Source organism: Lagenorhynchus albirostris, chromosome 8, assembly GCF_949774975.1.
Source record: "Lagenorhynchus albirostris chromosome 8, mLagAlb1.1, whole genome shotgun sequence".
Classification (NCBI taxonomy): Eukaryota; Metazoa; Chordata; class Mammalia; order Artiodactyla; family Delphinidae; genus Lagenorhynchus; species Lagenorhynchus albirostris.
Window position 1 is genome coordinate 19,264,888 of NC_083102.1, and position 25,636 is coordinate 19,290,523.

The 25,636-nt window shown below is 39.7% G+C and overlaps 1 protein-coding gene across 3 annotated transcripts in view; it reads right to left on the minus strand.

Annotated features, from left to right (window-relative positions):
* The window catches only part of EXOC4 (exocyst complex component 4), an 815,814-nt gene that overhangs the window by 558,608 nt on the left and 231,570 nt on the right, over positions 1 to 25,636 (minus strand). For all 3 annotated transcript variants that reach the window (XR_009541913.1, XM_060156642.1, XM_060156644.1), the window contains exons 8-9: positions 17,666 to 17,811; positions 12,215 to 12,303 (exon numbers count right to left, since the gene is read on the minus strand). Coding sequence is in view for 2 of the 3 variants with exons in the window: in XM_060156642.1 (XP_060012625.1) it covers positions 12,215 to 12,303; positions 17,666 to 17,811 (235 nt within the window). In the remaining variant the exon portion in view is untranslated. The remainder of the gene's footprint in view (positions 1 to 12,214; positions 12,304 to 17,665; positions 17,812 to 25,636) is intronic.

The following is a 25,636-nucleotide window of genomic DNA, read 5'->3' on the forward strand; positions in this document are numbered from 1 at the left end:
ATATAAATATACAAAAGGAGGGGGAATCAATTTTCATATACTATTTTACAACCTAAAACAGAAGAGATAACTGTAAGAGATTAAGGTTATTTTGAAATAATTATGTGCAATTTTAACCAAAAAAAAAGTACTTTTTTCCCCATGTCGCTTGCATATTGTTACTCAGTTATTAACAAAGTCATTAAGCAAGATTTTAAAGACTACAAAGAATTTTCTAATCAAATTTCACGAATATAAAGCTTTACAAGTGCTTCTTATATATAATGCTGTGGAACACAAGAGTGGTATGTGTGTAAAACTGCTGTACCTCACTTCAGCCAAAACGTCCCTGAAAATGTGTGCATAAGTGAAATCTTGCTTTAAATGCTCCATTATAGAACAGCCTGCTACTCAGGAGACTCCTACACTAAATCCTCCTGTGATAAATCCTTCTGTAAAAAGGATAATCAACTCATGCTTAATCTATTTCAAATATTGCCTTACCTTAAGGCAAGGCACCTCCAAGCAGATTAATTACATACGATACTATTAAGTATTCACAACCCCAGTCACCAACAACCCATTAGAAAGAAAAACTCAGAAAATTCAGGTCAGGTCAGTATAAGAGCCCAGTTTTCCCTGATGTCAGTACTTCCATATTTACTATGTAAAGCAAATCCTCTTAGAGAAGTCAATTCTCAAGTGGTTGTAGCTTTACAGACTATTTCAAGTGGTTGGAGCTTTACAGACTATTTCAATGTCAGGGCCATGGAAATGCCACTGATTTAACTAATGGTAATAAAAATGACACTCTTAAAGGTAATATGATTGAGTACAAACAGAAGTACTAAGTAGCCCCAAGACAGAGAAGAAACTGTAATCAAAACTGAGTATACATTTCTACTTGGATTGGTGACAATTAATGTACTCTACCTATTGGAGAGTTTGATCACCTTTAAAAATGAGCAAAGGGCTTCCCTGGTGGCGCAGTGGTTGGGAGTCTGCCTGCCGATGCAGGGGACACGGGTTCGTGCCCCGGTCCGGAAGATCCCACATGCCGCAGAGCGGCTGGGCCCGTGAGCAATAGCCGCTAAGCCTGCGCGTCCGGAGCCTGTGCTCCACAACGGGAGAGGCCACAACAGTGAGAGGCCTGCGTACCACAAAAAAAATAAATAAATAAAATTTAAAAACCGAGCAAAGACAAAGTACAGAACTCCTACTCTGTTTATTAAAGCTCCCACTAGCGTTTCTCAAATAAGTAGGCTTGTGCGTGCAAATAAGGAGATATGGAGGAAAGAGGCCTCCTTCATCATATATTTTCGAAGTGCCTAATTCAAGCCAAGTATCGTCCTAGGCACTGGAACGCATTAGTAAGGCTTGCATTCTGTGTAGAATATTAACAAGTTGACAAGATGTACATATTTTTTTAAGTATTATGAGGAAAATCAAAAACATGCTGAGGTTACGAATGATAAGATGTGGGGAGGGGAGGTAGGATGCTGGAAGAGATCAGGAAACAATAATGAGATGTGGGCAGGAGACCTAGATCTGCAGGTCATATGCACCTGGCCCCAAGCAAAGCTTGGTTTTGGCTGAGATCATCAGGGGAGAGTGTACAGAGGGAACACAGGAAAGCTTTCAGGACCAAACCATGAGACACTCCAAGGAGCCCTTGAGAAGACTCAGAAAGAGCATGAGAAAGAGAAAAGGAAAACAGTTGCTGAACGAGCAAGTGAGATGAACACAGAAGAGCAAACACTGAATCTGCCAAGATGGAGGTCACCGGTGACCTTGAGGTGAGCCGACCCAGAGAAACAGTAAGAGTGCATGGGAAGAGAAAATGAGAGATAAAGAGAGGGATGCAGCTCTCCTCATTCCACAATGATAAACTTTTTTTAAAGCACCATTTTAATTTCAATCAATTACAGCTATTCTAATTTTTCCAGAGTTTTGATATCTAATTTTACAGTCACAATATCCCCTCCTAAAAGAGTCAGAACTGGAAACAGCTCTATTTTTCAAATGAGAAAACCGAGGCAAAGGGGATTAACCAGAGACCCTGTTTTGGTCATGGGCAGCAGTAACTATTTTGACTTTTTTTTTCAACCCTCATGAGACAATGTGTTCATCAGTTACCTTATTCTCCTGAAGACCCACACATCAAAACTCAGACACCAGACTGCCACTACCTCTTGCGAGAGCACCAGAATCACAACTAACTGCTGAACAATCATTGACAGGAAGACACTGGAACTAATGACCAAAAAAGATACCCCACACCCAAAGACAAAGGAGAAGCCACAATGAGACGGTAGGAGGGGCACAATCACAATAAAATCAAATCCCATAACTGCTGGGTGGGTGACTCACAAACAGGGGAACACATACCACAGAAGTCCACCCACTGGAGTGAAGGTTCTGAGCCCCATGTCAGGCTTCCCAAGCCTTCCCAACCAGGCTTCCCAACCTTCCCAGGTTCCCATGTCTGGGAACAGGAGGAGGAATTTCTAGAGAATCAGATTCTGAGGCTAGTGGGATATGACTGCAGGACTTTGACAGGACTGGGGGAAACAGAGACTCCACTCTTGGAGGGCACACACAACGTACTGTGCACATCAGGACCTAGGGGAAGGAGCAGTGACCCCATAGGCAACTGAACCAGACCTACCTGCCAGTGTTGGAGGGTCTCCTGCAGAGGCAGGGGGGGTGGCTCTGTCTCACCATGAGGACAAGGTCACTGGCAGCAGAAGTTCTGGGAAGTACTCCTTGCCGTGAGCCCTCCCGGAGTCCGCCATCAGCCCCACCAAAGAGCCCGGGTGGGCTCAAGTGTTGGGCCGCCTCAGGCCAAACAACCAACACAGAGGGAACCAAGCCACATCCATCAGCAGACAAGCAGATTAAAGTTTTACTGAGCTCTGCCCAAAAGAGCAACAGTCAGCTCTACCTACCACCAGTCCCTCCCATCAGGAAACTTGCACAAGCCTCTTAGATAACCTCATCCACCAGAGGGCAGACAGCAGAAGCAAGAAGAACTACAATCCTGCAGCCTGTGGAATGAAAACCACATTCGCAGAAAGATACATAAAATGAAAAGGCAGAGGACTATGTACCAGATGAAGGAACAAGATAAAACCCCAGAAAAACAATTAAATGAAGTGGAGATAGGCAACCTTCCAGAAAAAGAACTCAGAATACTGATAGTGAATATGATCCAGGACCTCGGAAAAAGAATGGAGGCAAAGATCGAGAAGATGCAAGAAATGTTGAACAAAGACCTAGAAGAATTAAAGAACAAACACACAGAGATGAACATATAATAACTGAAATGAAAACTACACTAGAAGGAATCAATAGCAGAATAACTGAGACAGAAACGGATAAGTGACCTGGAAGACAGAAGGAATTCATTGCCATGGAACAGAATAAAGAAAAAAGAATAAAAAGAAATGAAGACGGCCTAAGAGACCACTGGGACAACATTAAACGCACCAACATTCGCATTATAAGGGTCCCAGAAGGAGAAGAGAGCGAGAAAGGACCCAAGAAAACATTTGAAGAGATTATAGTCAAAAACTTCCCTAACATGGGAAAGGAAATAGCCACCCAAGTCCAGGAGGTGCAGAGTCCCCAGCAGGATAAACCCAAGGAGAAACAGGCCGAGACACATAGTAACCAATTTGACAAAAATTAAAGACAAAGAAATATTATTAAAACCAACAAGGTAAAATGACAAATAGCATACAGGGGATCTCCCATAAGGTTAAGAGCTGATTTCTCAGCAGAAACTCTACAAGCCAGAAGGGAGTGGCATGACATACTTAAAGTGATGAAAGGGAAGAACCTACAACCAAGATTACTCTACCCAGCAAGGATTTCATTCAGATTTGATGGAGAAATCAAAAGCTTTACAGACAAGCAAAAGCTAAGAGAATTCAGCACCACCAAACCAGCTCTACAACAACTGCTAAAGGAACTTCTCTAAGTGGGAAACACAAGAGAAGAAAAGGACCTACAAAAACAAACCCAAAACAATTAACAATATGGTAATAGGAACATACATAACGATCATTACCTTAAACATGAATGGATTAAATGCTCCAACCAAAAGACACAGGCTTCCTGAATGCATACAAAAACAAGACCCATCTATATGCTATCTACAAGAGACCCACTTCAGACCTAGGGACACATACAGACTGAAAGTGAGGGGATGGAAAAAGATATTCCATGCAAATGGAAATCAAAAGAAAGCTGGAGTAGCAATACTCATATCACATAAAATAGACTTTAAAATAAAGAATGTTACAAGAGACAAGGAAGGACACTATGTAATGATCAAGGGATAATTCCAAAAGAAGATATAACAATTATAAATATATATGCACCCAACATAGGAGCACCTCAATACATAAGGAAACTGCTAACAGCTTAAAAGAGGAAATCAACAGTAACACAGTAATAGTGGGGGACTTTAACACCTCACTTACACCAATGGACAGATCACCCAAAATGAAAATAAATAAGGAAACAGAAGCTTTAAATGACATAATACACCAGACAGATTTAACTGATATTGATAGGACATTCCATCCAAAAACAGCAGGAAGATCACATCTTGGGTCACATCAAGCCTCACTAAATTTAAGAAAACTGAAATAATATCAAGCATCTTTTCTGACCACAATACTATGAGATTAGAAATCAATTACAGGGAAAACAATGTAAAAAACACAAAAACTTGGAGGCTAAACAATACATTAAATAACCAAGAGATAACTGAAGAAATCATAGAGGAAATCAAAAATACCTAGAGTCAAATGACAATGAAAGCACGCTGATCCAAAACCTATGGGATGCAGCAAAAGCAGTTCTAAGAGGGAAGTTTACAGCTATACAAGCCTACCTCAAGAATCAAAAAAAATCTCAAATAAACAATCTAACCTTACACCTAAAGGAACTAGAGAAAGAAGAACAAACAAAACCCAAAGTTAGAAGGAAAGAAATCATAAAGATCAGAGCAGAAATAAATGAAATAGAAACAAAGTAAATAATAGCAAAGATCAATAAAACTAAAAGCTGGTTCTTTGAGAAGATAAATAAAATTGATAAACCATTAGCCAGACTCATCAAGACAAAGGTGAGAGGACTCAAATCAATAAAATTAGAAATGAAAAAGGAGAAGTTACAACAGACAACACAGAAATACAAAGCATCCTAAGAGACTACTACAAGCAACTCTATGCCAATAAAATGGACAACCTGGAAGAAATGGACAAATTCTTAGAAAGGTACAACCATCCAAGACTGAACCAAGAAGAAATAGAAAATATGAACACACCAATCACAAGTTATGAAATTGACACTGTGATTAAAAATCTTCCAACAAACAAAAGTCCAGGACCAGATGGCTTCACAGGTGAATTCTATCACACATTTAGAGAAGAGCTAACACCCATCCTTATTGAACTCTTCCAAAAAATGTCAAAGGAAGGAACACTCCCAAACTGATTCCATGAGGGCACCATCACCTTGTTACCAAAACCAGACAAAGATACTACAAAAAAATTACAGACCAATGTCACTGATGAATATAGATGCAAAAATCCTCAACAAAACACTAGCAAACAGAATCCAACAGCACATTAACAGGATCATACACCATGATCAAGTGGGATTTATCCCAGGGATGAAAGGGTTCTTCAATATACGCAAATCAATCAATGTGATACACCATATTAACAAATTGAAGAAGAAAACCCATATGATCATCTCAATAGATGCAGAAAAAGCTTTTGACAAAATTCAACACCCATTAATGATAAAAACTCTCCAGAAAGTCAGCACAGAGGGAAACTACCTCAACATAATGAACACCGTATATGACAAATCCACAGCAAACATCATTCTCAGTGGTGAAAAACTGAAAGCATTTCCACTAAGATCAGGAACAAGACAAGGATGTCCACTCTTGTCACTATTATTCGACATAGTTTTGGAAGTCCTAGCCACGGCAATCAGAGAAGAAAAAGAAATAAAAGGAATACAAATAGGAAAAGAAAAAGTAAAACTGTCACTGTTTGCAGATGACATGATACTACACATAGAGAATCCTAAAGATGCCACCAGAAAACTAGTAGAGCTAATCAATGAATTTGGTAAAGTTGCAGGATACAAAATTAACGCACAGAAATATCTTGCATTCCCATACACTAATGATGAAAAATCTGAAAGAGAAATTAAGGAAACACTCCCATTTACCACTGCAACAAAAAGAATAAAATACCTAGGAATAAACCTACCTAGGGAGACAAAAGCCCTGTATGCAGAAAACTAAGACACTGATGAAAGAAATTAAAGATGATACCAACAGATGGAGAGATATACCATGTTCTTAGATTGGAAGAATCAATATTGTGAAAATGACTATACTACCCAAAGAAATCTACAGATTCAATGCAATCCCTATCAAAGTATCCGTGGCATTTTTTACAGAACTAGAACCAAAAATCTTAAAATTTGTACAGAGACACAAAAGACCCCAAATAGCCATAGCAGTCTTGAGGGAAAGAAACGGAGCTGGAGGAATCAGACTCCCTGACTTCAGACTATACTACAAAGCTACAGTAATCAAGACAATATGGTACTGGCACAAAAACAGAAATATAGATCAATGGAACAATATAGAAAGCCCAGAGATAAACCCACACACCTATGGTCAACTAATCTATGACAAAGGAGGCAAGGATATATGATGGAGAAAAGACAGTCTCTTCAATAAGTGGTGCTGGGAAAACTGGACAGCTACATGTAAAAGAATGAAATTAGAACACTCCCTAACACTATACACAAAAATAAACTCCAAATGGATTAGAGACATAAATGTAAGACCAGACACTATAAAACTCTTAGAGGAAAACATAGGAAGAACACTGTTTGACATAAATCACAGCAAGATCTTTGTTGATCCACTTCCTCTCCTAGAGTAATGGAAATAAAAACAAAAATAAACAAATGGAACCTAATGAAACTTCAAAGCTTTTGCAAAGCAAAGGAAACCACAAACAAGACGAAAAGACAACCCTCAGAATGGGAGAAAATATTTGCAAATGAATCAACAGACAAAGGATTAATCTCCAAAATATACAAACAGCTCATGCAGCTCATTATTAAAAAGACAACCCAATCCAAAAATGGGCAGAAGACCTAAATAGACATTTCTCCATAGAAGACATACAGAGGGCCAAGACGCACATTAAAAGCTACTCAACATCACTAATTATTAGAGAAATGCAAATCAAAACTACAATGAGGTCTCATCTCACACCAGTTAGAATGGGCATCAACAGAAAATGTACAAACAACAAATGCTGGAGAGGGTGTGGAGAAAAGGGAACCCTCTTGCACTGTTGGTGGGAATGTAAATTGATACAGCCACTATGGAGAACAGTATGGAGGTTCCTTAGCAAACTAAAAACAGAATTACCATATAACCCAGCAATCTCACTGCTGGGCATATACCCAGAAAGAACCACAATTCAAAAAGACACATGCACCCCAATGTTCACTGAAGCACTCTTTACAATAGCCAGGACATGGAAGCAACCTAAATGCCCATCGACAGACAAATGGATAAAGAAGATGTTGGCACATACATACCATGGAATATTACCCAGCCATAAAAAGGAACAAATTGGGTCATTTGTAGAGACGTGGATGGATCTAGAGACTGTCATACAGAGTGAAGTGAGTCAGAAAGAGAAAAACAAATATCGTATATTAATGCATATATGTGGAACCTAGAAAAATGGTATAGATGAACCAGTTTGCAGGGCAGAAACTGAGACACAGATGTAGAGAAGAAATGTATGGACACCAAGGGGGGAAAGCGGGGGTGGGATGAACTGCGAGATTGGAATTGACATATATACACTAATACGTATAAAATAGATAACTAATAAGAACCTGCTGTATAAAAAAAAAATTAAAAAAAAAATCAGACACTATATTGAAGTTAAATGTTCTTTAAAATGAGTACCTTTCTAAGCTACCACATGACTGTGTGAGCAGTACAATGAAGCAGTGGAGGGGCTCAGAATAACAGGACATCCATGATTAACGCAGACACATGAACAAGTCTGACTTCCAGCTGTTGCGCTGCACTCTTGGGAACAGCACCCCAACGTCCTCAGCCCAGCTGCCTACAGCACACAATGTAATGAACCACCTGTACCCTGACAGCTAGAGCCAACTGAGATGGGTTGATGATACCAAAGAAATCTCATTTTTTCATTCTTTTTTCCCCCTTGTGTGTTGTTAGGTAGAACATTTTTTAATTGCATGATGAATTAGAAATGTTGACAGGAGCTTAACTTTTGTCAGATGTGAGCCTTCTAATGTTACTTTGATGGTCTATCTTTACTGCTCTCCTACCACAGAAGGAAGAGCTGACCTCACGAACCAAACCACTGGGAAGCAAAGCCTGCGGCTTCATGGCTCTAAGAGAAGAGACAAAAATCTCCTGCCAGTCTCTTATGATGTGAGTGAACTATTTAACTATGCCTTTTCAGGATAAGGTGAAATGCAGATCTCACTGTGGTCCTCAGACCAGTCAGATTAATAGAATAACTGAAAAAGAATGACCGTTTTTTATGGAAAAAAGATGTGATTCCCCCCCAGCTCCTTTTTTCCTGCTGCAATATTAAAAGTATTCATCAGAGAAACTTTGGTTCCTGAATGAAACTCCATCAAACTTGCACAAAAACTGGTCAGCTGATACAGCCTCTCACCAAGCACATGATGTGTCGGCTCAGCTCAATTATTTTTAATGATTATTATGAACATGATATGTTTGCTAGCTACTTTCTCCCCTCTAACCAAAGATAAATGCTCCTATTTTGCTCAACACTGGTAAGTACAATAGACTGTTGCTTGAAAGTTCCATATTTCAACTAGCTTTTTGAAGGATGGTAAAGTTCCTCGATTATGATGATTCTTCGATTAACCATTCTCACAGAATGAAAGTCCTCTGTAACTTAGTTGGATTTTTCAATGTTTTTCAATTATATACAGCAATGTTGTCCCAGGCCAGACAGCTCAAGGGCAACATTTCTATTTAATAAAGCCATGTATAACTGCAAAGAACAAAAAAGTATCTACGTATAGGCTCTACTTCGGCTTAAACTTAAAAGCTAATGCAAACCTATGAAGCTGATAATGGCTGTCAGTGGCCCCATCTCCTTTGGGACCCCCTTCCTAACCTCTCACTAATAAGCTGTCCATCCTACTTTAGACCTCTGCCATCCTCATTCCTTCTGTCAGTGAGTCAATCAGTATTTACTGAACATTTACTACACCAGGCACTGTACTAAGCACAGGGAATAAAACAGTATGTCCCTCATGGAGCTTAGAGCTCTGTGCAAATCCACAATCCAGTGTGGAGAACGATATAAGAAAGGGAACAGTAAAGATGTGAGCACACAGCAGGGGCCACAAGCCCAGAGCGAGAGAGAAGGAAAGAGAGACAGAGAGTGTGTCCTTTGTGCTTTTTGTTTTAGAGGGGGTATGTTAGGGAGAGGAGACACCAGCAGGGAGGGCTCATCACAGTGACAAACTGAAGCTGGAAAGCTGAGCAGGGTTTAGCCCAACGAGGAGACAAACTGAATGTATACGAAAACTCTGAAGTGACAAAACTAGAGATGACAACATTTGGAGAGAAGGAGGAAGGCATAACATTAAATACATGTCAGGTACTTTTCTCAGCACTTTTCATAGCTTACTCACCTAACGTTCACAACAACCTCATGGGGCAGGCACTGTTTAGAGATACGCCCATTTAGAGATAAGGAGGCACAGAGCTTCTGAAGCTAGGCAACGGGGAGCTAGATTCTAAACGTAGGCAGTACGGGCCCAGAACCCTCTACTGTTCACTGACTGGCTGTACTGTCTGTCTCTCAAGAGGTCATGGACCACGGGTGGGGTTGGGGATGGGGCACAGCTAGAGCAAAGCGCAAAGTGCTCACTCACCGTGCTCACTGTCTACTAAAAAAGAAGAATCTGGTATCTGTCGTTTATTCTCGTTCAGTAACGATGCTTGAATACGAATGAATGACAAGTTGCACTGCTGTCCCATTAGTTACATGGTCTACCTTTTCATCTCTAAGTGTCAAGTGAAAAGCTTTACTGCGGTGCAGGCTGTCTGCTGCAAGTCGGGGAGGCTGTGTATACGTATGTAGGGACGGGGCTGTTCTCTGTACTTTCCACTCAGTTCTTCTGTGAACCTAAAACTGCTCTAAAAAATTAAATTTTTTAATTAATAAAAAAGGAAGTGATCAGGATTCAAGCTAAAAAAGAAGAAGAAAGGCTCTGTGTGTCCTCACTAAAGGAATTTCATATACTAGAAGCCAGGTGGAGAGAAATTTTGGAGGTAAACTTAAACTACTCCTTAGGTCAATTCTGAATTTATAAGTAGGACATTGTGCAGTCTATTTATCGCTTGTAAAAATAAAATACAGTGTGTGTGTGTGTGTGTGTGTGTGTGTGTGTGTGTGTGTGTGTGTGTGTGTGTGTGTGTGTGTGAAAAACAAAACAAAAAAAAAACCTGTGGGGTTTTGGGAAACCAAAAATAAATAAATAAAAAAAATAAGTAGGACACTGTGATGGAAGGTGGAGATATGGAAGAGCTCTCCAAACCTAGGTAATTTTCTACGCCCCCTAACTGTCAGTTCAAGTATGATCAGTCCTACAAGAATGTGTGTTTCAAAACTATCATTTCCTTCCAAGCCTTGCAGTCCACCCTATACTGCCGGGAGGTAGTTACCTGCAGAAGCCCAGGTCACCCTCCTCCTTCCCTCCTTGTCTGACTGACCATACAGTGGCTCACTCCTTCATTTGTTCCAAACCTAACTACTCTCTGTACTTCTCCACTTCAAGATTCCAAGACACACACTTCATGTTTTCTAGAACATACAGCGATACTTTACTATTAAATAAAATGCTTCTAATCTAATTTCCTTTTCCTTATATCCTCAAATGTATTTCTAGGCTTTTAATTCTGGTAACTTTATGTCTGAGTTGTGGAATTATTACTGTGATATAACTTTGAGACAGCATAGCAGAGTCTTTGGAAGAATTTACAGGTATTTACTGATAGATTAATAATGAAGGTGAAGGTAGGAATGACTAGGCAATAGTCTTTTAACTCTAGAAAGGCTGGCTCATTGCTTCCTGATATTCTGTTGTAGAATTATGATGAGTCTTAAAAACTAAATATTTAATTGTGTAGGCTAGTCACTACAAAATATTCCAAGTGCCTGCAATGCATCAAAGACAGTGAAAGTGTTCTTCTCCATCCCTCATGGAGAAAGCCCATAGTTCTAAAATAATTTAAAGAATCTCTCCCCTCTCAACTCCTCTAGCAATTTTATCCATACCATCCACTTAGTTGTTACCACTGACTGCCTTATATTGTTATTGATATTCATTCTTTACTTTCATAACTGGATCTTAAGGTTTTTATCTTTTATTTCCATGTACTCAACAACTTCCATCCCTTCCAGTGCTTGGATGTCTTGCACTTAGCAGACCTTCACCAATCTTTCTTAACTGATCACATTTACCATGATCAGCGTCCTTTTGGTCACAGGAAAAAATGTTATTAGTGTGATTTTTTAATTTAAATAAATTTACTTATAATTTATTTTCTTAATTATTTTCTTCTTCAGATTCCAACATTTTAGTAACCACACATGAACATCAAATATCCTGTGTATCAAAGTTATGTTGATCAGAACGTACTGTTTAAAGGCATCCTTCTTCCCTTTAAATAACGACAGAGGCTGCATCTGTACTTTTCCAAATCTCAAGTACCCCTGCCATATTCCAGAAGGTACTGAAAATAATAATTAAAATAACAGTGGCAGCCACAGAAGACTGGCCTTCCCCTAGACTGTGACTGGAATCATGTCTGCCATCTTTAAGCAAAAAGGAACTGCCCTCGTTTCTTTTTACACTGAGTTCCTACCTGAATTAACAGGCCTAGAAATCCTGTGGCCAGAGGAATAGTTTTAGCTGCTTGGCAGCTCATGCTGGGAAATGATAGAAGAAACAGATTTCCAGGTCTTTCAATCTTTGCTATCTTGAAAGAATCCTGTGAATGCAGACCTCAAATTCACATACTACAAACACTTCAGATCATCCTCCAGAAAACTAATTTTTCTGGAGAAGGTCGATTACCCACCTTGAAGCTCTCCACTCCGACTGTACAGCTCCCTTCTCTGTTCTCGCAAATAGGCACTCATACTGATGGCATGGGAGGATGATTCGAACCTGCAACGAAATGCAGCGTAAACAAACGATTAGGTAGTAACCAAACAGGCGGTGTCCAGCTCTGTACATTCCGTTGAACTGTTGAACTGTTGACAGTATTCTACTCCAGCCCGTGTGATGCCCCCTAGTGTTCCACGACCAAGACCTTCTGGCTGTTCCAGGCCAGGGCAGGCTGCCATAGACCTTGATTTGTGAATGATATTCCTGCCTAAACGCTCCTCCATGACAGTATTTGGATCTTCTGCTCCTTCTCTATTTCAACTGATACACTCGATCTTGCAACTTTCTTTTGCCTCCAGATCCCTTGCCAGGATCCCTACATACACAGCAACAGCCGTATCCTCTAATGGCAATCTGATTTTGCTCCTAGGCAGCTCAAAAGACATCGGTGTCTGCCAGCTGCCACCACAGAAATACGGGCTCCTCAGAGCTGACCCCTGGCCTTTCTAACTCCCCCAGTGAGAGGACTAGCCCAATGGGCTGTGAGAAATGATGTTAAATAACTACACCAGAGAAACAAGGCATCTATGGTCTCTCCTTAAAAGTCCTCAGAAACAATATACTTTCTAAATGGCTGCCAGGATTCTTACCGGCCACCTGTAATTCTTAGAAGGATTTCTCCTGTCAGCCTGTTATCCTGACAGAAAATCTCAGGTTTGAAATGTAATTTCTTACCACATCAAAGGATTTACGGTTTGATACAGTCATAATTTTACCTGGTTTTTTTGGTTGTTGTTGTATTTTACCACATAAAATACTTTCAAAAATACCAAGCTACAAACTGTTGTTCACACCGCCCCAGGGACTGCTTCAGAGGTTAGAAACGTGGGGGATGGGTTCGTGATACAGAACATGGCTTTAAAAGCTAAAACAATGACAACAACAAATCACAGTCTTAAAAGTAACTTGCAGGCAAGGAAGAACAACAACAACAAAAAAACAGGTAAAATTATGACTATCATCAAACTGTAAATCCTTTGATGTGCTAAGAAATTCCATTTCAAACCTGAGATTTTCAAAGTCGGGATAACAGGCTGACAAGAGAAATCCTTCTAAGAATTACAGCCACTAAGGGGTAAACAGCAACACAGTGAAAGAGCAACAGTGATAACGGGATAGGTTCCTGGCCACAAGGAAGGAGCACCAACATTTTCTTAATTGTGCCTTCTTTATCGGTTCTTTGACAAGGAAGATGAATACCAAGATGAATGTCAGTCTGAGGGAAACAGCTGAGTTACTTGATCCTTTCTCTGCACCCTGCCAAGAACTAAGAGGGCACAAACAGCCAGAAGAAAGGCAAAGTGTGCAGTACTTCAAAGGTGTCACCTGCCAGTCGAGTGCTGACGAGAAGCCACTGACCTCCAAAAAGCACACTGACAGCTATTGATCAGAAACAGCAAGAGAAAAACTAAACTCGAGCAAAGAACAGAGAGGCACACCACATACAATAAGAAAGAACTTAAACACACTTAATTAACCTTGGCTAGGGACAATTAAAGAGAGTAATAAGGTTCTTCACAGATGTGACAGAAACAGATGACAGCTTGCCAAAATCTGAATCCTTTATGACCTGAGGCATTTTCACTACTCAGGAATCCTTTTTGCGTTTGCAACAAGTCACAGATGGATATAATTTTACAGCAAAAGAGGCATGAGGGATTAGCCAGTCTCATCTCCCCACTTTACAGCCAAAGGCACCGAGGCCACTGAGACAAGAGAACTGCCCTGACTCACATGGCTCATTAATGGTGGAACCAAGACTAGAAATGGGCACATTTCTAAGAGTGGCCTAATTCTGTGCAGGTGATGAGTTTTTATTACTATGTAACAGTAACAAATGTGTAACGATTACTTAAGTTCACTTATTCATTTCCAGTAACTTATGTTTTCCAACACCACAATTTCAGGACTGGCTAAATGTCTGAAAATGTTTATGTGGTCTGAGGTTGCAAGTTAGGGGTGAGGGCTGACAGCATGAAATCTAAACACCCCGAAACCTGCTTTCTGCAATAGGCGTAGACTGAGAACGGTCAGTTGAGCTTGAAGAGGGGTGGGTAGGACTGGAAGGGGCGGAGGGAGGAAGGGAGGGGAGAGGGGAAAGGAAAGGCCTAACCGTAGGCCTTAGGCAGTAACTGAGGCAGTCTTAGTTGCCTCCATCAAACACCTTTCCTCCCACTGTCTGTCTTGTTCGCTGGCACAGGCCCGATTCTATCTGGGCATCTGGGTCCTTGCTCCCTCTCACTAGGCAGGGTGCTCAGGAGAGGGGGCTCCCTCTCCAGCTGCAGACCTATCACTGGAGATGAATTCTGACTGGTTTAAGACTATCACCATGGTCTACTTCCCCTTGCCGGTGACTGGTTTAGGAATGGGCCTCAGACCCAGGTCCTATTAGTTTTCTTGAGAAAAACTTGCAGAGCGGCTTTGTGACTGGCAAAAAATATTAATAGATGGATGATTAATCATTAATAAAAATGGATTTGTAATGATATAGCCATTTTGGAACACAGTGTGGCAGTGTCTTACACAGTTAAACATAGTCCTACCATTTGATCTAGTAATCATGCTCCTGGGTATTCACCCAAATGAGTCGAATACTGACACTGACACAAAAACCTGCATGTGAATGTTTATCGCTGCTTTATTCATAACTGCCAGAAGCTGGAAGCAATCAAGATGTCTTTCAATAGCTGAATGGAAAAACAAGTGTGGTACATCCACAAACTAGTATTACTTAGTGATATAAAGGATGTCACAAAAAGCCACAGAAAGACATGGATGAACCTTAAGTGCATACTGCTAAGTGAAAGAAGCCAGTCTGAAAAAGCTACGTACTGTATGACTCTAACTTTAAGACATTCCAGAAACGGCAAACTATAGAGATAGTAAAAAAGATCAGTCACTTAAAGAGGGTAAGGAAAAGGAGGAGGAATGAATAAGTGGAAAACCGGATGTTTAGGGCAGTGAAACTATTCTGTAAGATACTATAATGGTGGATATATGACATTGTGCACTTCTCCAAACCCACAAAACTATACAAAGAGTGAACCCTAACGTAAACAATGGACTTTAATAATGGTGTATCAATATCGGTTCATCAATTGTAACTAATATGCCACACTAATAATAAGAGGAGAAACTATGGTGTTAATAAGAGGAGAAACTATGGTGTAAAGGGACATAAGGGAAATCTCTGTACTGTCAGCTTAATTTTTCTGTAAACCTAAAATGGATAAAAATAAAGCCTATTAATTAAAAAAAAAGGGATTTTCAGGATGAATCACACACTATTTCCTGGGCACCACCATTTTTATTGGAGTGGGACTGAATGCAGAGAAATGGAAAGGGCTGAGTCCTTGATGGTACTGTACCGGTGAATTAAAGAATCCTCTATATTTATTCTTATGTGTGAGATAATAACTTTCTATAGATTAACCTATTCATTTGGGGTTCCATGCTACTTGCAGACTAAAGCCTTTTAACTGATACTGCATCCAACCTCTGAATAAAACTGTTTAAAAAAAAAAGAGAGAGAACGAATTCAATAAACAGAATGGATTTCATTCCAGTGTGGGCACAGTAAATCTCCTCTCCTCTAGACCACAAGATAAATGAACTGTTGAAACTTTCCTTAATGATTAAGAACTCTATGAATCCTTGACAGAAAACAAATCTCAAAAGTGCATCAACGGAAGATACAGGACTTTCAACTATTTAAAAAGAAGGAATTCAGAACACTGGGACGATACTTCTGTAGTCACTTTACATGCTTAGATGTACAGATACAGGTTCTTAAATATCTATTAATTCCTTAGAAGAACATAGGTCTGCCAAGATTTAAATCCTATTTCTACCACTTGCTAGCCGTGTGAATTTGCATAATTTCCTTAACCTCTTGTGCCTTGATTTTTAAAAAAAATTTTTAAAAACAAATTTTATTTTGGAATCATTAATAGAAAAGATGCAAAATAGTACAGGGAGTTCCTGTGTACCTTTCACCCAAATCTCTCCCTAACGTTAATGTCTTACATAATCATGGTACATTTTGTCGCATCCAAGTAATTAACATTGGTATGACACAAAACTACAGACTTTATTTGGATTTCACAAAATTTTCCACTAACATCCTTTTTCTGTTCCAGGATACCACACTGCATTTAGATCACGTGTAATTCTGATAAATAGATTGGGGTTTCCAATGAGCTTTTTCTGTGCCATGTATGTGATCCAATAATCCCCTCTGACGAGTGCTGAGGAGAGAAAGTCATTGACCACGAGAATAAACAATACCCAATACCGCATAGGTAGTGTTTGGTAGCCTTTGATTCCCAAGGCACTGTTAACTCAGTAGAAGAGTTGGCTTTGCTCCGAGGAGGGTAGTGTGAAGTTTCCTGAGAAGCTTAAGAGCTGATCCTGATTGAAAGTCCCTTCCTAACCTCCACTAATACCATGTGCTCATCTCATACTTTTACTACATGGAACTATCACCAATTATTTACTTGTCTGTCTTCTTTTCTGAATTATATGTTTCTGCGCATGCGCCTCAAATTTTTTTTAACGTGTAATAGAGGATGAAAAATAGAACCCACGCCCATCAGATTGTTAGAATGAATAAATACATGAGACAATCCATGAAAATGGCTTTACGCCTTGGCTAGCACTTGGTAAGGACTCAGTAGGCATTAACCACTACCCTGCTGCCCAAATTTGGTATAATCTGAGTCAAATTATGTTTGATTGAGATTCTTCTGAGAAACTCATTTACCACAGTGCCTGGTACATAGTAAGCACTCAGGCAATGGTAGCTGTTATCATTATTATTATTAATGTTAATAATAATATTAACTGTTAGCTGTTACCAAGTGACATATACTTAGGATATGTGGCCAGGTGAGTGTAGCTAATCGTAATTTGAAAAAAAGAATTTCCACATTGTTCTTTTACTAAATCAAGTAAAACCCAATACTACTTAGCTAGAGAGATTTGCATGACTTTATTAACAAAGGTTGTTTCTTGGCACTTGGGGCTTTCCAAAGGCTGAAATATTTCATTTCCTTTCATTTCATATAAAATTCCCCAGAAACAAGGGGAGAATTTCATTTCTCTTCATTTTATATGACTCCCCAGAAACAAATTCCAGAATTTTTTTATTAAAAGTTCTAGATAGTCCAGTAACCATATTCCAAAATAGTCACCTCCCTTACAGAAAATGGAAGTACACAAAGTTGAATATGTAGTCACTTCCTATCAATTATTTCAAATCAACTTTAAATGGGTGAAGTAATGGCTGTCAATAAAGTAGAAAACTGTTCTTCTGGGATCTAACACATCTTGACACCTACCTTACCAGCAAGGAGATACTTACTTGAAAAGAGAATTTTTGGGCCTTTGAGGTTTCTTCTTGGCAAAAAAGGCTGCACACTCGCGCCCAGTGCTGGCATAACTTAGTTGAGCTGAGGGTTCAGAGGCTGCACGAGTATTTTTCATATCCAAGTACTCAGTCAACAGCATCTGTAGAAGCAGACAAACAGCTTAACACACACATTTATGATGTGCTATTAAGAAAAAGCAATTTTAAAACCATGAAGACCTAATTCTAAAACCTCCCTGACATTCAGGATATTAACCTAGCTATTCATATTCCTAGGTGTAGACCTAAGGGAAGATTCATTATAGCCAGAAAGTCAGCAATTTGCTACCTACTCCTAAAACTGGGAACGGTGTATAGTGAGCATTTGTACATGGGGGTAAAGGGAACGTTTTTATTCAGGGTCTACTATGTGTCAGGCACTGGGCTGGGTGAGTTAATCAATATACTCCTTTAGTCATAATTTAATCCTCATTATTCCAAATTGCGACAGCAGCAGCAGCGATGCCGTAACATTTACTGAGGGCTTACTATATTGCAGGCAAGGGGCTAATCCATTTAGATATTTTACCTCATTGAAAGCACAAAACTTTATCAGGAAAATCAGTTCTCAGGTTATAGACAAGGAACTGCACCAGCACACTAACAAACCGGCCAGCCAGGTTAGCGTAGCCCACAGCAGACTAAATGGTCCTGACCTGCAAAGAATTTCTAGGGCCCACTACTCATCTTCAGAGTTTCAAAGCAACAAAAGCAACAGCTTTTTTGATCACTACTGCCAGCAGGTCCTGCTTATAAAAATCAATCCACTTTAGAGCCTCAGCGGTTTGGGGGCCTGGGCTAGAATCAGTTGTACTATTTCTAAGACAAGTATAAAAATTCCCACTGTTGTGAAAGAAAATAGCAGATCTGGAACAGAAATCACCATGGTTCCTAAGATTATCTAACCCGGGACTAAAGTGTATCAACTCAACTCATTTCTATAATCACTTGCCACATTTAAAATTTTAAGATAACCAAGTGGTATACAGTACATGTAGACAAACAATTCTACCCATGACTGAAGTGAAAGCTTTTCAGAACCAGGGTCCCATATAACTATTATTCTTGCATATATGTATATAATCATTCGTTCATTCAATAGAGATGTGAGGGCCATATCAAGCATTATCATCAAAACATTTATGAAGCACACCTGCGAATATATTGCTCCAAGTAAGTTTTAAAGCCAATTATGTCTATATTATAAGCACATACACATTACTGAGTACTTACCAAATATCAGACATTTTAAAAACATGACCTTACTCAATCCTCAAATCTATGAAGTAAGTATTACTAATTGTAAGTTAGAGATGAAGAAACTGAGAATTAGTGGTATTAAGAAACTAGCCTATATGCATGTGTGGAGTCAGGAGCTAATGGGAAATCCCTGTACTCTCCCCCTCAATTTTGCTTTGAACCTTAAAATGCTCTTTGAAAAAACTCCAAAGACAAAGGGAGGGGGGGAGGGAGGGGGAAGGGGAGGGGGGAGGGAGGGACTAGCCTAAGGCCTTATAATTACACAATAACAGGCCAGGATTTCAACTCAGGTTTAGTTGACTCCACAGTCTGTTCTCTTCCCCATGACACTCCATTCTCACTAAGAGCATAAAAACTATCAATGAGAATGACTATGGGTGGCAGTAAATGGACTTTATTTCATTTTCTGTACAATAAAGAGTTCGCGGGGAAAGCATAAAACATGTTAAGAGATTGGTCAATGTTTTTTAATTTATTTACAAGGCCTCTGGAGTATTACTCAGCAAGCTGATGAAGTAATATAATGACAAGTACTACCTCTGTTACTATATCACCGAAACTGCACAATAGTCAGGGAGAATACTGAATTGGCTCTCTACTTTAGTAACAATTCCAGTGATGGACTCAATTATTTTGTAGATTTGGCACTGATGCTAATAAAGTTTGCAGGAATCCGTGATCAAAAGAAGGCTAATACATCAGAAAAGAATTTCAAATTGTTGATATCTTTCAAATTTCAACACAGAAAGATGTCTACAAATGCCCTGGTTTCACTCAGACGGTGGTTATTACACCAATATGACAGAATTATGTTTCTACCAAAGCTTGAAGACACACCACACCAAGTAATTCTGTCGAGGTAATTATTGTCCTAAAATTCAATGACTGTCCTTTTACGATAAAATATTGGCTGACCAGGACCTAACTAAGCAGCATCCTTAAGTCCAGGTATTTTACAGTCACTGTTCCTTTTTCTCCACATCAGTGAAGTCCCCTTAATTATTAGCTCTCAGGAGTCTTAGTCTATTTCTATTCACCAGCTTCTCCCTTTCTATCTACACAAATGTACTATTTCTACCCTCTCCACAAAAATCTTGCTTTGGTCCTCACGATCTATAATCTTATTTCCTTTTTATCTTTAGGTTCTAAACTTTAAAAAGCAGCCTCCACACATATTATTTCTCTTACCATGATGTGGTTTTTATCCCTCATTTCTCTCCCAAGCTCCAGTCCCACATCTGTGACTGCATGCCTGACCTATTCACCTATTTCACTGATAAAATCAACCCTAAATTCTGAAACCTAAATCATCTTCCCATAAAATCAGTAATTCCTTCTGCCAACTTTGTTTTTTAGTATTTTCTTATTCTCACTGATCTCCAGGCTTAAAACTTCAGAACTGTCTTTAATACATTTCCTTATTCTTTGTATCCACAAAGGAGTCAGTGTCCAAGTTCATTAATCACTCTACCTCAACTCTATGAGTTTGCCCATTCTGGTCCACTCTGACAGCCACCACCTTAGTTCACCTCACGCAGTTTTCCTCATTTAGTTTTCTGCCTCCCATCTCTTACTCTTCTGATCCTCCTACATCCTCAACAGAATGATCTTCCTAAAACAAAGCTGCTCCAAAAAAAGGGTACAAATGAATTTATCTACAAAATAGTTACAGATGTAGAAAACAAACTTATGGTTACTAGAGGGTAAGCGGGGGAGGATAAATTGGGAGATTGGGATTGGCATATACACACTGCTATATATAAAATAGATAGCTAATAAGGATAGATATAATAGATAACTAATAAGGACCTACTGTATAAGGGAACTCTACTCTATACTGTGTAATGGCCTATATGGGAAAAGAATCTAAAAAACAGTGGATATCTTGATATGTAAATGTATAACAGCTTCACTTCACTGTACACCTAAAAGTAACACAACATTGTAAATCAACTACACTCCAATAAAAATTAAAAACAAGAAACAAAATAAAAAACACAGTTGCTGCTACCGTCAAAAGGCTCCTCATCATCTACAACTATCTGACCGCAATACTCCAATCATATCTTATTCTCCCTAACATGCACCCAACACTCCAATCAAGATCACCCAGTTAACTCTCCCCTGAATATGCCAGGGCCCCCTCATTGCTGGAAGGCCTACCCTAGATTACCCTCTCTCCTAACTCCTAACGGCCCCTTCCAAAAAACAGTTCCAGTGTTCCCTCTTCAACCACTCCTTTCCCAGGCCACTCTAAGTCAGCTGTCCCCTAAGTCAGCTGAGCTCTTCAAGTATCCACTTTACACATCATTAAAAACAATTATTCATCCCAAACTGCCTAAGACTATTAGCTATTATTTAATGAAAAGCCACCTCACCATTGATAAACATGAGGATTTTTTATATTCCTTAAAGCATTGTATTTCTTCATTTCCACCACAGAGCCATGCAACATATCAGTGAATCAAAAAATATAGGGAACCACTGAATTTTAAAAAGCATGTGATAAGAAGCCTTGATGGATATATCATTATATACAAGTTAGAGACAGTCTCCAAAGTAGAAAGAGTCCAGAGTACAAAAATCTACCCTGTGAGTAAAGTAAAAAAGGGATAGCTGCAATTTTAACTGCAGGCTTTGCGACGTTTGTTTCCTTCATTGTGTTTGCCTCTTTTTGCTAATAACATTCACCACCAGTTGAAAAATACTGCTTTAAGACAGGTAAAGTTTTATGTTGACACTCAAATTGGTAAAAGTGCATTTTTTAATATCTCAAAGAATAAGCCCCTACTTCTAAGATGCCTGAAATGTGTTTGAATTACGCTAAAGCTTCTATTACAAAGTCTTGACACAAACACCAGATGCCTGGTATTAAAATATAACCATTATCATTTCTTGGTGATTCTACCTCATTGTGGATAACGTACTGCATCTTCCAAATGGTACATAAATATCCTAAGCACTCACGGATGAGTTCAAATTTCCATTTTTATGAAAAGAAATAAGCTATACAGCTTGTCTTTTGCCTGCGGGAAATCACCCCAGATTGGAATTCTGGGGCAAAGGGCATTACATATAATACCAAATACATTCTGCCCACAGAAAATCTGTAGAAGATAATCCCATGTGTGTTCTTGCTGCCTCTAAATTCCTACATATCTCATTCATTCCTTTCTCTTTTTAAGTACCAGGAATTGCTATTTCTTGTTGATCAAGAGTTCAAAAAATTAAAAGTCATAGTTTGTGTTTTAAGTTTAACTTAAAAGGTATGTGTAAAACTGAAGACAACAAACATGAAAACACAGTTGAAAAGCACCTGAAAACTCTACATACACCAGTGATATCATGATTCACTGTATTTTTTGAGTATCTGGTATGTTAGATGGTTCTGTGGTAGAAGCAAAGAAATATGATGCTTTAATAGAGCGTACAAATTGGAGTGGTTAGGCACCTCTTCTGCTAGAAGACTGATTAGCAGTTGCTAAGATGCTAGTCAGTAATCCCATGATATATAAAGCAGGGCCAAGATTTTGAGATTCATAACATGCTCTAACATTGGTAATAGCATTCTGAATGGACCCCTCATTTACCATTTAATCCTCTTTATTTAACATATTGCCTATGGCTGCTTGTGGTCATACACATAGAATTTTCTAAAAATAAATGTGGGGGCTTCCCTGGTGGTGCAGTGGTTGAGAGTCCGCCTGCCGATGCAGGGGACACGGGTTCGTGCCCCGCTCCGGGAAGATCCCACATGCCGCGGAGCGGCTGGGCCCGTGAGCCATGCCGCTGAGCCTGCACGTCCGGAGCCTGTGCTCCGCAATGGGAGAGGCCGCAGCGGTGAGAGGCCCGCGTACCGCAATCAATCAATCAATCAATCAATCAATCAATCAATAAATGTGGGATTTACAGACTTAGAATTAACACATCTCCTGTCTTCAGCCTCCGCATTTATCCAAGTAGCTACTCACTGAAACACCCAGATCCTTCTAGATACTTAATGTGGTAGATCCTTTTTAGTATCTACCCAGCTTACAAAATCTTCGCCTCATCTAAGGGCGGCTCCCCAACCACACAATGGACTTGGGTAGCCAGGCCTGGGATCCCACCCTCTAGGTCAGAGCCTACTTCACCAGGGAAACAGCCAACCCTCAATTAGCCAATCAGATTCTCTTTCCCAGAAATGTGTTAGTGGGATATGGTCTGTGCTCATCAATGTAAGTGAGGAGATGTAAATACTTTGGGGCAACCACCTTTTACTATGTGGATGAAAAATCAAAGACAGCCTATCTGCAGAGAGAGAATAAAGAATGAACCAGATGATCAGATAGAAAGAGGAGACCCACAGGAGAGAGATTCAAAGGTTGCAACCTTAAGTTATCCATAGTGCAAAGGTCTCAAATCCAGTCGCTGATAAGGTCTTAGATTTTCTACCCTTGGGTTCTACAATATATCCTTATAGCCTTTAGTATGTTTTCCTTATTTCTTCCTTATGATAACTTGATGAGTTTTTGTTTCTTCACTAAGCTATCTATGGATAAACAATTATATACTAATATGCATCCAGTGACATTTATATCACAAATACTATTTTTGTAAAACACTGGTATCTTATAAAAACAGGAGTAGTGGTTTGCACAGATTTCAATCTCTGCAACTAGGAAACCAATTCTCCTGACTATTACCTTCAAATGTTTGATGATTTACAGCAAAGCCATACTGTGTATGTGTCCCCCTACCTGCACCCACCCCCCACCGTGAATCTGAGAACTAGATTGCTTCATGACGGGAGCAATTCTAAGGTGAAAAAAAATACCCTTGAGCTCCCAATATGAAGTAAGGCTCAACTTTCTCGTGCAATATCTTGACTGTGCCTACAATAAATATTGTAATTTTTAATAATTTGCTCTTTTAAAATACAGATGCCCAGGAGTTTTTCTCCCAGGAACAGCAAAGTAGCTTCCTTGGACTATCCCTCATTCTGATGATAATTAGAACAGGTGAAAAAACGTATTAAAAAAATAAAAATTTGAAGGCCCTGGAGAGGAGCCAAATTCGGCAGAAACTGGTGGCTATGACCCCTGAGAGAAGAAAGGAAGCACACAGTTCCTCTGGATTCTTCCCAGAGAACCCCTCCCAGCACCCATGGAGCAAGAGTAGAACCAAGCAGAATCTAGTCTCACTGGATGCAGGAGGCAAGGCCTAGCAAAGGGAGACCAGGAGGCCCAGAATTTGAAAAGAGAAATCCAGAGGTGGAGGAGGGGCAAAATCAGGGTAATATACCCCTCAAACTATCACCTTGATTCCAGAAAATATTAAAAAGTAACACTGAAACAAAGCAACAATATTTTCTAAAACTAGGACCACCATTTAAAATTACTACAAACTATCAGATTCCCCGCCCCCCTCCCCCCCCCCCCCCCGTAAGGTTGCTAATGGATGAAATACTAGTGACAAAGAAAAAACAAAAGACGTTATCTTTTGAAAATAGCAGTCTCATTTCCCCATTGTATAAAGACTAAAGTATTCTGCAGTAAGAAAAACAAAAGAAAAATAAACAGTCATTCTGCAAGTGGAATGGCTGCCTGCTTCATTACACTCATTATCAATGGCAATTGTATCATTAAAACTACTATGTTTGGTCTTGTGAATAGTTCCTTAGTGTTCAAAGTAAAACAGATGAAAAAATTTCAAGACTACACAAGTAATTCCTGGTCCCCTGTCAAAGCCCTGACAAGCAGAGTCTCAAAGAGCTCACATTTACCTCCCCCCACCCCCCCAACAGAAGAGCTTTTAACAAAGAAACCCCAGTTTTAGATAGCTTTCAAAAGAAAGTTTTCATTTATTTTAAATTAAACGTATTTACTTAATACGTAAAATATGCAAGGTATTATCCTGGATATAAAAACAAGACTAAAAAAAAAAACCCTTCCCTAATATTAAAACAAGTGAATTTTACTATATATAAATTAAAAATTTAAGTGAATTAAAAGCCAAATCAATCAATCCATCAATCCTTCCCTCAATGTGCTTATAGAGACAAACATGAATGACTACAATACATGGGAGAAAGTTGGAAGCATCAGGTCAAAGATACTGTTGTGAGCATTTATAGAAAGACAAGATTGATCCCAAGTAGGACAATAAAAAAGAGTTTCAAGATCATAGGACAGGGCTTCCCTGGTGGAGCAGTGGTTGAGAGTCTGCCTGCCGATGTAAGGCACGCGGGTTCGTGCCCCGGTCCGGGAAGATCCCACATGCCTCAGAGCGGCTGGGCCCGTGAGCCGTGGCCACTAAGCCTGCGCGTCCGGAGCCTGTGCTCCGCAACGGAAGAGGCCACAGCAGTGAGAGGCCCACGTACAGCAAAAAAAAAAAAAAAGATCATAGGACATAAGTAAAATCTTATAATGTGTAAAAGGCCAAAAAATGGCAGAAAGAACAGAATAAATAAACAGTGCTAGGGAAATTCCGGGTGTCTTCAGTGAACTGCAAATAGTTCAGGTAACATAAAAATGAAGTCTGAGGGCTTCCCTGGTGGCGCAGTGGTTGAGAGTCCGCCTGCCGATGCAGGGTACACGTGTTCGTGCCCCGGTCCGGCGCTGAGCGGCTGGGCCCGTGAGCCATGGCCGCTGAGCCTGCGCGTCTGGAGCCTGTGCTCCGCAACGG